The sequence below is a fragment of the Muscardinus avellanarius genome (assembly GCF_963383645.1).
Source record: "Muscardinus avellanarius genome assembly, chromosome: 8".
Lineage (NCBI taxonomy): Eukaryota > Metazoa > Chordata > Mammalia > Rodentia > Gliridae > Muscardinus > Muscardinus avellanarius.
The window spans coordinates 12,210,698-12,225,552 of record NC_137794.1 but is presented as its reverse complement, the minus strand read 5'-3'; the positions used below and the strand labels follow the sequence as shown (position 1 = coordinate 12,225,552).

At 39.1% G+C, this 14,855-nt stretch overlaps 1 protein-coding gene across 6 annotated transcripts in view; it reads right to left on the bottom strand.

Annotated features, from left to right (window-relative positions):
* Window positions 1-14,855, bottom strand: part of HMGCLL1 (3-hydroxy-3-methylglutaryl-CoA lyase like 1) — a gene marked incomplete at both ends in the record, with an annotated part of 131,796 nt that overhangs the window by 94,445 nt on the left and 22,496 nt on the right. For 4 of the 6 annotated variants that reach the window (XM_080700270.1, XM_080700272.1, XM_080700271.1 and 1 more), the window contains 2 exons: window positions 2,074-2,181; window positions 2,410-2,490. The exons of the other annotated variants lie outside the window; for them this stretch is intronic. In XM_080700270.1, the coding sequence (XP_080556396.1) occupies window positions 2,074-2,181; window positions 2,410-2,490 (189 nt within the window). The remainder of the gene's footprint in view (window positions 1-2,073; window positions 2,182-2,409; window positions 2,491-14,855) is intronic. 6 annotated transcript variants of the gene reach the window in all.

The window sequence follows — 14,855 nt, the reverse complement described above, 5'->3', positions numbered from 1 at the left end:
GAGATCTTAACATCCAAAGTGATGGGCTTAGGAGGTGAGATCATTGGAAAATAATGAGGTGGAGACTTAATGATTAAATCAATCCACTTACAAACCAGAGAACTCGCTTCCCTCTCTGTTGTCCACCATATGAGAACACAGTGAGAAGACAGCTATGTGCAAATGAGAAAGTAGATCTTCATCAGATATCAGGTCTGCTGATACCTTGATTTTTTATTTTATTTTCCAGCTTCCAGAACTGTGAAAAATAATCATCTAAACTAACCAGGCTGTGTATTCCTGCAGAGCAGCCCCAAATGACTAAGAGAGTAATTGACTGGATACCATGACAGCACCTCCAGGTTCAAGTCCAGGATCCCGAAGGGAAGAATGGAACTCCTAGGGTAACTCAGGGTGGATATTGATGAGTTTGGTTTTGATCCTAATGTGTTTGTAGTGCCATCAGCACATTCGGATGAAGCCAGACAGAGAAGCAAAAGCAGAGATATAGATCCATCATCTTTACAAAAGTGGCTGTTGGTACTGGCAGGATAGACAAAGAAGAGAACTCAGGAAGAGATGACCACTAAAAGCAGACTCATAGGGATACCTTCAACATATAAATCATAAGAGATGTCAGAGATGACAGAAAAGTAATTGGAGAAGTAAAGGAATCAAGCCAATAGAGAAGCCAGGCATGGTGGCACATGCTTGTAATCCCAGGATTTGGGAGTCTGAGACAAGAGAATAGTAGCCTTGTGGCCAGACTCAGCAGCTAAGTGAGGCCCTCTGTAATTTAGTGAGACCCTGTTTCCAAATAAAAAAATGAAATAAGGCTGGGTGTGTAGCTCAGAGGTATATTGCCCCTGGGTTCAATCCCCAGCACCATACACACACACACACACACACACACATACACACACACACACACACACCACAGTACAGAATAATGGAAACCAAGAGAATGGGTTCAAGAGACTGTGAGATCCAAGGTCTAAGAAGACCCTACGAAATGAAAAGGGTCAAACTGTTTACTGATTACTATTATTATTTTGTGTGTGGGGGACTGGGGTTGGAAGCCAGGGGCAGTCTACCTTCAACCTACACCCCCAGCCCTGTTTTTTCATTCTTTTGGTGGTACTGGGGTTCCTGGAAGCCCTTCTACCTCCGGGCTACACTCCAAGACCTATTTTTTTTTATATTTTTTAAAACAGGGTCTCTTAAGCCAGCGTGGCTGGCTTCAAACCTGTGTGATCCTCCTGTCTCTGCCTCTCAAGCACAGGGATTACAAGTGTGCGCCACCACGCCCGGCCTATTTTTTCATTCTTTATTTTAAAACAGGGTTTCACTGAATTGCACAGGGCCTCATTAAGTAGCTGAGGCTGTCTGTGAACCATGATCCTCCTGTCTCAGCCTCCCGAATGCTGGGATTAAAAGTGTGCACCACCACACCTGGCTACTGATTACTATTCATACTTCCAAAACGAGTGTCAAGTCTCAGAATGGTGGACTGGTGTCAAACATATGAAAACTTGGGATAAAGCTCTATCATCATTTATCAAGAGGAGAGTCTAGATGAATCCCTTTGTCTCATCTTTGACAATGACTCATGCCTTATCCCTTTGGTAAATAGAAGTGCTGAAAGAAGGGAAGTCAAGAGAACATATACCTACATTTCTCACCATTTGAGATGAGATTCTATGGAAAAGCTGTCAACACACTTATCTATTTTGTTTTACAGGATTAAAGAAAAAGCTCCAAGTACTTAGGGATGTTCAAATCATTCATAAAGTCAGTCACAGAATGGCAGCCCCCTAACTTACTATGTAAGAGCCTTGTTCTCTATTCATTATATTAGGCCACACATTCACATGGGGTTAGTATGAAGTTCCAAGTTACCTTTCAGATTGCATTTCACAGAAGATATTTCATCAGAGGATTTTTTTCAAACATATCAGTGCATGGGCTAATTGTAATCACATGGGAAATTAGTAATTATATTAATTATATTAGCTTAATATCATAGTGTATCATAGTGTATCCTAAACAATTTTTCAAGTAAGGACCTTATTAAGGAATTATAAATTTAAATACCTGTGGTACCCATCTGGAGGATACAAAGCTGGTGACTTCGATGACAGGCAACCCAGTTTGGGAAAGTCGATTGATAAATTCAATTTTCACATCTGTAGGAACTATAACCTATAAAAACATTAAAAGTTATTTGTAAGCAAATCATATGGAGGCTACTGGAACAAATACAGAACACGACTTCATAACTGAAAGGAAATATGACTTATAAATTCAGGGAGAAAATGGAAACAAACAGTTTTGTGAAATATAAAAACCATATGTCTTTAAAATCCTAAGCGATAGTAATTTTCAGACCTGACATTTGAAATACACTCTGTAAACCTACTGAAAACCCACCTTTTCATTCTGCAGTCCATCCCTAGGTCCAACTTCTACTATTTTAACATACTCAGGTAGTCCAGATAAATGAGGTGAGTCCTGAAATGCAAAACATAAGGACAAGAGAAACAGAACTTTTAGGTTGGCATACTTACTTGTTTCAAAAGTTAAACAATTACAATTTGGTAAAGAAATCTCCTCCCAGAAAGTAAAAATAACAGGAAATCATCACAATGATAAAATCCAAATACCCTATTTGTATTAGTTGTAATATGATGTCATCGCTTCTTGAGTAATATTCAGCCTATTAAATTCAAAAGCATAATTTGTAAAATATAACTGTGGAATAGATTATTTACCCAGGATATAAATAACGAATCTATTGAAAAATTCTTCAATAATTTTTCAATTATTTAATTGCTGGAGCTCAATTAAATAATTAAATCTTATTTGATGGGGATTAAGCTTGTATTGATTGTTAATAAGGGCTGTATTCATTGCTACTAAGTTTTCATACTTAGGCAGAGCAATTAAATCCTTTTCTCTGTCTCTAAGCTATCAGCCAATATCTCTGGTTAAAGTTGACCTTGGTCTGCTAAAAATTGGCTATGAACCCGGCCAAACACTGAATGCTGAATTTATGGGCACCTGCACTTAGAAAATAATTATGCAGACTCACACAAAAGTTTAGAATACAAGATAAAAAAGCAAGCTGTATTAACCCAACATAAATTACTAATATAATGGGCGTGGTGGTGCACGCTTGTAATCCCAGCATTTGGGAGGCTGAGACCAGAGGATCGCGGTTCGCGGACAGCCTCAGCTACTTAGTGAGGCCCCTTGCAACTCAGTGAGACCCGGTTTCTAAATAAAGAATAAAAAATAGGGCAAGGGGTGTAGCTCGGAGGTCGAATGCCCCTGGGTTCCATCCCCAGACCCGCAAAATAAATAAATAGATAAATAAATAAATAAGTAAATAAGTAAATAATAACACAAAATAGTTAAAACCCTAAAAACCTCTAGACTTTGTTCTTTTTTATTAATAAAAAAAGCTATTAGTAGATAGAGATAAGAGGATGCTGAGAACTTACTAAGGACACTGGTGTAAAATACAAGCTTTCAACTTTAAGGGTAAAAGCGAGCAAAGGGCAAAGCGGGCTTCTGCCATGCAGCCTTTCGATCTTGCTAATTAAGTGACACGTTTTGATCAGCAATGTCAGACCGTCTGTCCTTGTGAGGGAGAACAAAGAGGGCTAACAGAAAAGGCGTACGCAGCAGAGATAACTAGGGGCCCATGCACCTGCTTGTGTTAGGAAGAGAAGGCCACTGGCGAGCAGGATAGGAGGCCAAGGTAATAAATTCCTGTGTAAAGACTGTGTTTTCTTAGGTGTCAGTTTCTCACTGTCTCACTTCTGAGTCACTCTATTGCATCCCTCCCTGAGGTGGTGTTATCATCTCTCTGCCTGTAATAATAAAACTTTGCTTAAGCTTGTAGCAGTTCTGGCTCTTTTTTTTTTTTTCTAAACTAGCCTGAGAACAAGCAGCCACAGTGACATCCCAAGCCATAACAGTAATAACAGATTATACTACATAGACTCACTAAAGAAGTTACCTGCCATACTGGGGACTCAGTATTTTGGCCTTATTCTCAGAGAGCTAAGGTTAGAAAAAGAAGTGTGCTATTTATTTATTTTCTGTGTCACACAACACAGCTACCAACTAAATACTATTTCCTAGCCAGGCATGGTGGTGCACGCTTGTAATCTCAGCATTTGGGAGGCTGAGACAGGAGGATCGTAGTTCGTGGACAACCTCAGCTACTTAGTGAGGCCCTTTGTAACCTCAGCTACTTAGTGAGGCCCTATGCAACTTAGTGAGATGCTATTTCAAAATAAAGAATAAAAAATAATGCTGGGGGTGCAGCTCGGTAGTAGAATGCCCCTGAATTCAATCCTCAGTATGGCAAGAAAAAAAATAAAATTAACCTTTCATTAGTGAACAAACATTACCCAACAATATTATAGTTGTTAGGTATATGATATGAACCACACAAACAAAAATTCCTGCCCATAACTAGCATGCATATTAATGGCATAAGGACCTGCAGTTTCCTCTGAGTCAGGGATGGGTGGGTACTTTTCTTACACATTGAACATGAATGACTTATATATTACAAGAAATTGAGTAAAAAAAAAAGTCTACAGAAGTTAGTAACATAGTCCTTAAAGAGGCCTATAATCTACATTTATTTTTATAGCATTAAAAGTCCTATGTTACTGAGCTCAATGTATCCTGTTTAATGTGTAGTAGAATGAATGATACTAGGGAAAAAGAAAAGATATATTTTCTAAAGTGAGGGTTTCAAAAAGCTATGTTATGTAGCTGGGTGCATGCCCACATCTGGCATCGGATTTCTAATGGTTCACTTTTCATAGAGCAACAACAAAAGAAATACGATCTTGCGTTTATATGTTGCTGTGTTTTTCCAAAGAACGTTTCTATCTACATTTCATCTGGGAAGCAACCCTATTAAGAAGGCCGGATTGAGGAGAGATTAAATGACATTCTAAATTTACTAAGTTCATGGGCCCCTCTTCTAATTTTAAGATAAAATAAAATATAACATCAACTATTGAATTTTGCTTGAAAAACATAGTGAGCCATTATTTTATATAGAACAGAAATGATCTGCATTATTCATATTTTCATTTGTACAAAAAATTAAAAGGAAGGCATATTTCAATGGGAACTTCTCTGACACTGTGTGTGTATGCACATGTGTCTGTATAATATGTCTCCTAGCATAAATAATGAGTGACTTTGTATAGCCAACCCTCTATGGGGTGATAGATAGGATTCTTTATTCACCATGAAAGGACTACTTTTTCCCTACCCCCCCCCTCAAATACTAACTGTAGCAGAAATTTCTGAATTGATTTGTGCATTTTCCACTCATTTCGTTTCTTGAGGGTACGTTTCTTGTGTAAAGTCTTTATGGATGTTGAAATATCCTGTTTTATAGCCAGAATTCTCATGGAGAATTGTTATGAGGGCCAAATCAAAAGCCCCCACTACACGGATGAAAAGTCTGAACCGGAAAATTGTGTGATTTTTTTAAATTAACTTGGACTTCTTAGGGAGACACCAGATACCACTGATTTGGAAAGAGTCTATTTTTGTCAACTTATTTGATATATGCACATAATTCATTTTGTAGTAATGTTAAACCCTCCACGTTGTGCTACTTGTTATTGCTTGAATATTAATTTGTCTTTCTCTCTTTCTTTTCTTTTTTTCTTTCTTTTTTTTCAGTACTGGGGATTGAACCCAGGGGCATTCTACCTCCAAGCTACACCTCTAGCCATACTTTTTATTCTTTATTTTGAAACAGTGTTATACTACTTAGTGGAGGGCCTCACATAGTACTTGAGGCTGGCTGCAAACCTGCAATCCTTCTGTCTCAGCCTCCCAAGTACTGGGATTACAAGAGTGGGCCTCCAGGCCTGGCTAATTCCTCTTTTAATTCAATATAATCAGAAACATGTAAACCAGCATCGCTGATATAGCCGAGAGCCACAGGAACCTTGGTCCTCCAGAGCAATCCAAAGACACTTTTTCTCCCTGGCATCTCTCTAGAATGAATGGTTGAATAAACAATGCTGATACTCAAAACCTCTCTTTCAGAATATTCATGCACCTGGGTTTATGCGAAGGCAATCTTTGGCAAGTTAATAAGAATATACTCACAACCAAAGAAAAGCAAGTTTGTAAGGCAGCTAAACCTCCCTGAATAATATCCTTTATTTACTAACTCCAAAGATAAAGGAAAGTACCCACTCACTTTTCAGCCATTTGGAGGCAGCCTTAGCATCTGCTCTACGTCAATTCACTTCTCAGTTGAATCAGTTTCATTTTTAAACGGTAATTCTTGTTTTAATATAAAATCACAAGTGTATTAGGAATAAAACAAGCTATAAAAATTACAAATAGATGATATAAAAACAGATCATGTGAATAGTTTATAAAAATGGGTGCTAATAAAATACTAACCAAAATATAAATGAGAGAAAGTGCATATAAGGACAAACATATCAAAGAAAGAGAAGAGCGATTTAATGCACACAGGTAACAGCCCTCTCAACAAAAACTACAGCACATTTAAAGTAACTTTAAAAAGCAGACGCTTCCATGCATTGGTAGAGCACGCGATTCTGTGGACAGAGCTCTGCGTCTTTAAGGAGCGCTTCTCATTTAGTTTTAATAGTTTCAAGAAATAAAATTATTCTTGTATTTGTGACAGCTTAATAATAAAGTTATGAAAAAAAAGCCAACATGACCTATGGTCGTTTTGTTACTATTATTACTGTTGCTATTATAGATTATGATAGAAATGTAAACCGCTAATTAAAAATTAAGAAGAAGCCGGGAGTGGTGGTGCACGCTTGTAATCCCATTACTTGAGAGCCTGAAGCAGGAGGATTGAAGGTGCGTGGTCAGACTCAGCTACTTAGTGAGGCCCTCTGCAACTTAGTGAGACCCTGTTTCAAAATGAAGAATAAAGGAGCCGGGCGTGGTGGCGCACGCTTGCAATCCCCGCGCTTGGGAGGCGGAGACAGGAGGATCGCGCAGGTTCGAAGCCAGCCACGGGTGATGACTTAGGAGACACTGTTTCCAAATAAAAGTGTAAAAATAGGTCTGAGAGTGTAGCCCGGAGGTAGAAGGGTTTCCAGGAACCCCAGTACCACCAAAATAAATAAATAAATAAGTAAGTAAATAAACAAATACAAAATACAAAATGAAGAATAAAATAGTGCTAGGGGTGTAGCTGGGAGGTAGAATGCCCTTGGGTTCCACCCCCAGTTCCTCAAAAAATTAAGAAGAAAAGTTTGACCTATAGTATTTTAAATATGAAAATTTTCCTTTCCTCAGCATCTTTGCCAACAAAATCCTTTGGCCCCATCCTCCCGTTTTGCTGACATCTTTCCCAAAGTTAATCTCGGAAACAACTAAAATTACTTTTGCATTTGGAAAACACAAAAGGAGTCAAGTTGATTGAATATATACAAATAATTATTTAAATCGGTGTTATTATTATTACTGATGAAAGGCAATTACTTTGCTCTTCACAGTCTTTGGTTAATACCACGTTGTTCCGATAACAACCGTGAGTTGGGAAATCACATCATAGATGTGCTGTGAGCGTTAAGCTTTATAATATACTCTCTGGGGTATAATGAAACTATTCAGCTATAAACAAAATCCATTTAAACTTTGCAAAAAACTTTTTAAATCCTAATAATTCTCTTTCATCAAAACACTCACTTTATTTAATCTTTATTTTCTTATTGTCCAAAATCAATCAAAATATCTGAGTTTTGACATGATTATAGAGATACCTCACAAATTCCCAGAAAATTAACAAAGCTGACTGTGGTGTCTTATACTATGTGCTATGTGAGTCATATATATATATGTGTGTGTGTGCGTGTGTGTGTGTGTATGTGTGTGTATATATTCTCTAACAAATATATATAATATATTTATGACATATATAAATATATATTATATTTGTTAGAGAATATATATAATATATATAAAATATATATTTGTTAGAGATAAGCTGTTGGGTGCTAAATGTGGTAGAAATACTAGCATGTGCTGGTAAAGTCTATATCTTTAGAAATTTTGACTTTTATTATTAATAGAACATAGTGGATATTATGATACTTTGTTATGACTCCATCATATTTCGACTTCTCCCTCTGTCTAATCCTACATCCTTCACTCTCCCACAGGTATTGATTCCAAGGATGACAACTTCCCACAAACAAATCTTCATCCAAGAATCTGCTTCCTAGAGCACCGGACCCAAGAAAACTGAGGCCAGAAATGACCAAGAAAGTGATCACGAAAATGGGACTTGAGAGCTAGATCATTTGCTGGCTAATTTTGTTAGTTCATATCCTTGAAAATAAGTACGATGCTGCTACTCCCTGGTAACCTGTGTAATTTTGAAAATATTAACTGGTTCTTGACCAGGGTAATGTTGCCCCCCAAGGAACAGTTATCAATGCCTGTGGGCATTTGTGCTTGTCGCAATGGCTTAACACTACCGGCATCTAGTGGTTCATATTACAATGCACGGGATGGTCCTAGCAATAAAGAAGGATGGTTATGGCACCTGATCGATAAAAGCAAAAGAAACCAAGGATGTAGTTGGTCAGTTAGCTGAGGTTAGCCGCCTCAACAAAGAGCCATGATACTTTGCTGACTTATACATGAGCCAATTTATAGGCCAAAAATCAATGGAATGAAGAACCAGATTCTCCTGAGGAGGGCCCTATGGGAACTATATATAGTAATTCATATAATCTTTTCCTAAAGGGTCTTACAGGCAATGCATATGGGGTAATGGAGAATACTAAACATTTCAGAGTCTTGGATACAAGGTCCAAGCTAAGACTGGTACATAGAGATGCAAAGAGTAATCCCCCCGTATATAATGGAAAACATGGAAGCCATATACTAGACGAAACTCTGGAACTCTACTTCTATTTGGTCTTTGCTCAGTCCCTAAGTGTATAATTGGAATAGACATTTCATGGTTGGAATAGCTCCTGCCATATAATGACTTTTTGACTTGTAATATAAAACTATTACAGTAGAAACCTTCAAGGAGAATTTTCTAAAACATCTCACTCATCCCCCTCAGTCAAGATCAGGGCAAGAGAGAAGAGAAAGTGGGAGAGAGGAGGATTGGTGGAGGAGAAACTGCAGAACTTACCGCAGTCTTTTAAGGGTCTAAAGTAAAAGCTGTAGGGATAATGGCCTCACTAGAAATCCACTTTAATGACTGACACATACTCACACACACACACACACACACACACACACACACACACATGCTGTACAAGTGGTGAATAGTCATTAGTAGGCCATCAAGTGTGGTGGCATAAGGACCTACAACAAACAACTAAGGTTCTATCTTATTCTATTGTACAAAGGTATAAATAAGTAATTACTCCTCCCAAATTTACTCTGTTTATTTTTTATTGTTTTGGGTGGTACTGGGATTCCTGGAAACCCCTCTACCTCTGGGCTACACTCCCAGACACCTATTTTTTATATTTTTATTTTTTATTTGAAAACAGGGTCTCTTAAGCCAGAGTGGCTGGCTTCGAACCTGCACAATCTCCTGTCTCTGCCGCCCAAGCATGGGGCTTACAAGCGTGAGCCACCACGCCTGGCCAAATGTACTCTGTTTAAAAGGGTTAATAATAATGACATTTAACCCAGGCCCTTCGCATCTCAGTGAGACCCTGTTTCAGAAATAAAAAAGACTAAAAAATAGGGCTGCCCCTGGCTTCCATCCCCAGTACAGCAAAGAAAAAGAATATGGATATAAAACATTTAGGATGGCATTTTGTGCAGTTAATGTTTGATCAACACTGCCTTTTGTAAGTATACTTAAGAACATGAAATTGTTTTTAAAAATATTTTTCCAGGGGTAGGTGTAGTGATGCTTGCCTATAATCCAATCCTTGGGAGGCTGAAATAGGAGGATCACAGATTTGAGTCCAGCCTCTGCAATTTAGTGAAGCCTCAGAAACTTAGCGATACCCTATTTCAAAATAATAATTTTTTAAAAGGGCAGGGGTATATATCTCAGAGGCAAAATGATCCTGGATTCAATCCTCAGTGTGTATGCCTGCTTGTGTGTGCGTGTATGTATGTATGTGTGTATGTATGCATATGTGTGTGTCTATACACATGTGTGTATATAAATAAATATATATTTCAAAAAAGATAGCTTAACATTAGCCCATTTATCATTTTAAAATATAACTACTAGTTTAAATTTCTCAATGAAAGGAACCATTGTTGATAGTAGAGCAGATTACCTTATACATTCCTTGCCACAATCAAAACAATACATGGAAATTATTCAAGATCTTTCAGCAGGGAGCTCAGAACACTTTGGAGACATTATCCCATTCTGGATCTTGCCAACGATTTTATCCACCTCCAGTGCTGACACCATCCACCCCACCCATCCTGTTCCACTTGGCAATGTCCACCTCAGGCTGAGCCTTTGAGAGGCAACAGAGGGGCGCTCACTTCAACAGAGGGGCGCTCACTTCAACAGAGGGGCGCTCACTTCAACAGGAGGAAAACTGAGAGCTCATATTCAAAGCTTGGCTGAGCAGTGCCATAAATGATTCAGGAGTCACAGCTATTTACTCGTTGGAAATGTTTTCATGGAAAAAATACAAATTTAAAAGGCAAATTAAATACATTAATAATTAGGATATGCACCGCAAGTATAAAAAAAAAAAGCCTTATGCTGTCTTCACAGGCTGGGTTTTAATTCCTCCTTTCACCTCGGGGACCTTCCTTTCAGGTTTAAAGCATACTTTCAGAAGAAAGGACCCAGTTTTTAAAAATACTCAGATGTTCTTGTAACATGAAGCCGGCAAATGGAGAGTTAAGCTATGACCCCGCACACCCTAGCAAAGGAGACTTCACGGTGCCTTAGCCCCGTTACTCATTTTATCAGCATTCTTGGGGCTCACTGATTATTCTAATTGACTCTTCTGTAAGGAGAAAGAAAACCTTTTGACCTCAAAATCTATCAGCATTTTCAGAAACTATATCATGTGGAGTCCTCAAATTATAAGGGAAAAAAAATACATTAAGAATAATCGAAGCAGTCGAAGGGATCTTAAGCAACTTTGAAGAGGCCGTGCCAATCCATGTGACCCCTTTAGGCATGATGCCCAGAGCTGGAGGTCTCCTGGCCCAGGTCTAAGGGCATCTTCTGAAATTGATTCTTAGTCCATTCCTCTAAAACATATCTTTCCCAAAGTTGTCCCATCTCAGGGAATGGCACATTTCTCTTTTTAACTGTTAAGGCCTCGATACGGACTCATCCCTGCATCCTTTCCTTCTCTGACACTGTCAATCACATATCCCTCTGTTCAATATTGTCTATGACTTTCCAGTGAAAATCCCAAAGTCTTCGCCACAGTTTTGGATGCTGTCATGGTTTGGATTTTAAAATGGTATCCAAAGACCAGGCTTGGTCTTCAGGCCGTGGCAATGCTGGGAAGTGGGGAAAACTTTGAGAAGTGGGGCCTGGTTGTAGGAGGTGAGTCACTTGGGAACATGTCCATGGAGGGTGTAACTTGTCCTGAGTGTCTGTCTATCTGTCTGTCTGTTTCCTGGGCGCTACGAGTTGTGCAGCTTTACTTGGCCACGCCCTCCTGGAATGATACCCTGACTAGAGCTGACTCCTAGAGAAGCCCTCCTTCATCTTGCAGTTATCAACGTCAGACCTCCTCTTCCAGTTGTCCTTTGCTTCTGCTCCATCCACTCTGAATTCTCCGCTGTTATTCGCACGCCTGGGCATTTGCACTTTCCCCCTGAACTGCCTTCTCTTGGAGGCTCACTTCTTTTAGGGGCGCTGCTCCCCCAAATCTCTCTATAAAACTACACAAAAACATTTCAACAAAAATGACAGACAAACAAGATTAAAAAAATCCTCCCCACTTTCTATCAGTCTTCACCCTCATTATGCTTCTAGCAAGTATCACCACCTAGCACATTATAAATATGCCTATTTATTATCATATTTATTTATCATAATATCTTTTCTTACATAAAAGTCTCTTGAGGGCTTGACCCTGTTTTGAGTCAGCTCTTAGAACAGAGCTGAGTGTATGGAACATGCTTAGTAAATACTAATGGACTAGATATGTGAATTATTTTTATCAGTCTTATAACAAAGGACCTTCATACCCATGTTATGGTTTTGAAACTAACAAAACCCCAATACCTACAGTGATCCCTAATATTCTGAAGAAGACATCTAGAGTCATAACCTTGCATTAATTTTTTCAAGGGAAGTCTTCAAAACCTCTTTGAACGGGAGCTAGATGTGGTGAGGAAACTTTAGCCTTTTGTTGAAGCTTCACCAAATTAGGTTGCATAACTAATCCACAGGAGAGATCAGAGCAGCTTGTATGAGAATAGTTTGGGCAGGGGGGAAAGAATGGACCCTGAGCTCACAGTAACTTCCATCCCTGATGAAGTAAATCTCCTGACTCCCAGCCTTAAAAGGGCAGATGTGTACCTTACACCCCGGGTTCCCCTATAAGTTTAACGATGTAAATTACAACAAAAGTCAGAATACTTATGAAAGGAAAATACTCCCAAATGTAAGAAACAGTAAGTTGTTAAATTTATTCAAAACTTGCATCTCCATTAAACTCTTTCCTACGTTCCCCCAGACCACTACTAAATATTTTCCTACAGGAAGCTGCCCCACAAGTTATAAAGTTAGACTCCATCACCCAAATGATACCAATATTTTGACTTCTCCATTTCACTTGCAAAACCTCAAAACTAAGAATTCACCTACAGGTAATAATTTTTCTAAGTATTCTTAAACAAACACTTTTTCTAACCACTGCTTTAAAGAATATTACTACCAATCTCACTAACTTATGTGGGGAGATAGGAGGTGAAATCAGGGTGGGATGTGGAGGGAGATATTCAAAGATATGTAAACATATTTTTAATATATCAAACCTCACAATTATGTAAAATTGCAATGCACCCATACAACAATTTGTGTGTGTGTGTGTGTGTGTGTGTGTGTGTGTGTGTGTGGTGCTGGGGATTGAACCTAGGGGTATTCTAACTCTGAATGACACTACACTCCCAGCCCTATTTCATCTTGTATTTTGTATTTGAATGGAACCCTTCTACCTCGGGGCTACACTTCTTGACCTATTTTATATTTTATTTGAAAACAGGGTCTCTTAAGCCAGAGAGGCTGGCTTCGAACCTGCGCGATCCTCCTGTCTCCGCCTCCCAAGCGCAGGGAGTACAATCTATAATCATGCCCCCCCCCCCTTGATTTTTTATTTTTGAAACAGAGTCTCACTAAGTTGCGGACGGCCTTACAAAATTGCTGAGGCTGGCTGAGAAGCTGCAATCTTCCTGTCTCAGCCTCCCAAGTACTGGTATTACAAGTGTGCATCACAATGTCAGGCTTCAGTTTTTAAGAATGAAAAAGAAAATCTATGGTTGTGTTTAATTTGATTCCCACTTGAAGTGCTGAGCTCCAAAACCAGAGCGTTTACTTCCGTCTCGATGTCCCTAGTGTCTAACCTCAGGCCAGCAATGGGAAACAACTGGACTCTCTGCGATTGCTGGCAGAACTTGTCATCAGCAGCCCCTTCCCAGCCTTCAGTGACATCTAGATTGCTCCGCACTCTCTGACTTCTCCACCCGGCTTCGTTTTCTAACACTGTGACCTTCCATGGCTCCAATTCTAATTAAAATTTGTGTTTTGTTTCCTTAGGGCTTTGTACCCGGCTGATGAAGTTGCTACTGGCTTTATTATACTTTTCATTCCAGGTGGCCTTTTATATTTTAGAGACCTCAAATCTCAAACCCAAGAGGTTTCTCTAATGTTGGGAATGTGAGCCGGCTGAAGAAGGGTGGTCCAGGGTCGCTGCCTTTCTGATCCTTCTTAAATCATATCCCGTGCCTATTTGTTCAGTCCATGTAAGTCTAAATCTAGTCCTGCTCGAGTGTTCTCCACATACAGGGCAGAAGGGGACTACGCAATAAATTGTATTGCCTGAGCAAAGTCCAGCTGGTGCCCAATGGTGCACATGGATGTGTTTCATATACTTCAAAACTGTGTTTGATTCATTCTAATTCTACAACTTTCTATCCTCAAGATAAACAAGCGAGCAACAGGATACTTAGGTCAAAGCTTAGCCTATTGGGAATAGTCTAAAATGTTCCACCTTTGCTCAGGACTTGGTTGAACCTAGATAGAGAACTCCATCTTGGTCCAAGCTTCAGTTAAAGTGAATAAATTCAAACTATAGGTTGATGAGTCTTGTTTTCAATTCTGCTTCTTTCAGAGTAGACGGGGAGAACTAGAAATTTAATCCCAGGGTGCTCTACCACTGAGCTATATCCCCAACCTTTTTTATTTTTTGAGACAGGGTCTTGCAAAGTGACCCAGGCTGGCCTCACACTTGGACTCCTCCTGTCCGAGTGTCCTAGGTCCTGGGATTACAGGTGTACACCCCTGTCCCTGGCTTTCTTAACTCTTATTAAATTTTTTTCTTTTCCTTCTATTTCCCTATACATCTGTCACTAGCTGAAGTATTCAAACTGCTACTTCTTCCCATATCTCATCAAAATTGCCCTGGCTAATCTGTTAGGAATATGATCTTAGTAAGTGTTATATCCCACACAAAGGAGCCCAGAAAAAAATTGGTGGCAGGCAGCCATGTGCATTCTACTCCCCTAATAGTGAGAAACTCTAACACACAAGTTAGCAGTCCTGGACTCCTTAAATTTGATGCTTGAGAAACATTTGATGAAACAATCACTCTATGGGAACACTGATCTAAAGAACCAGACATGAACCAAGACTC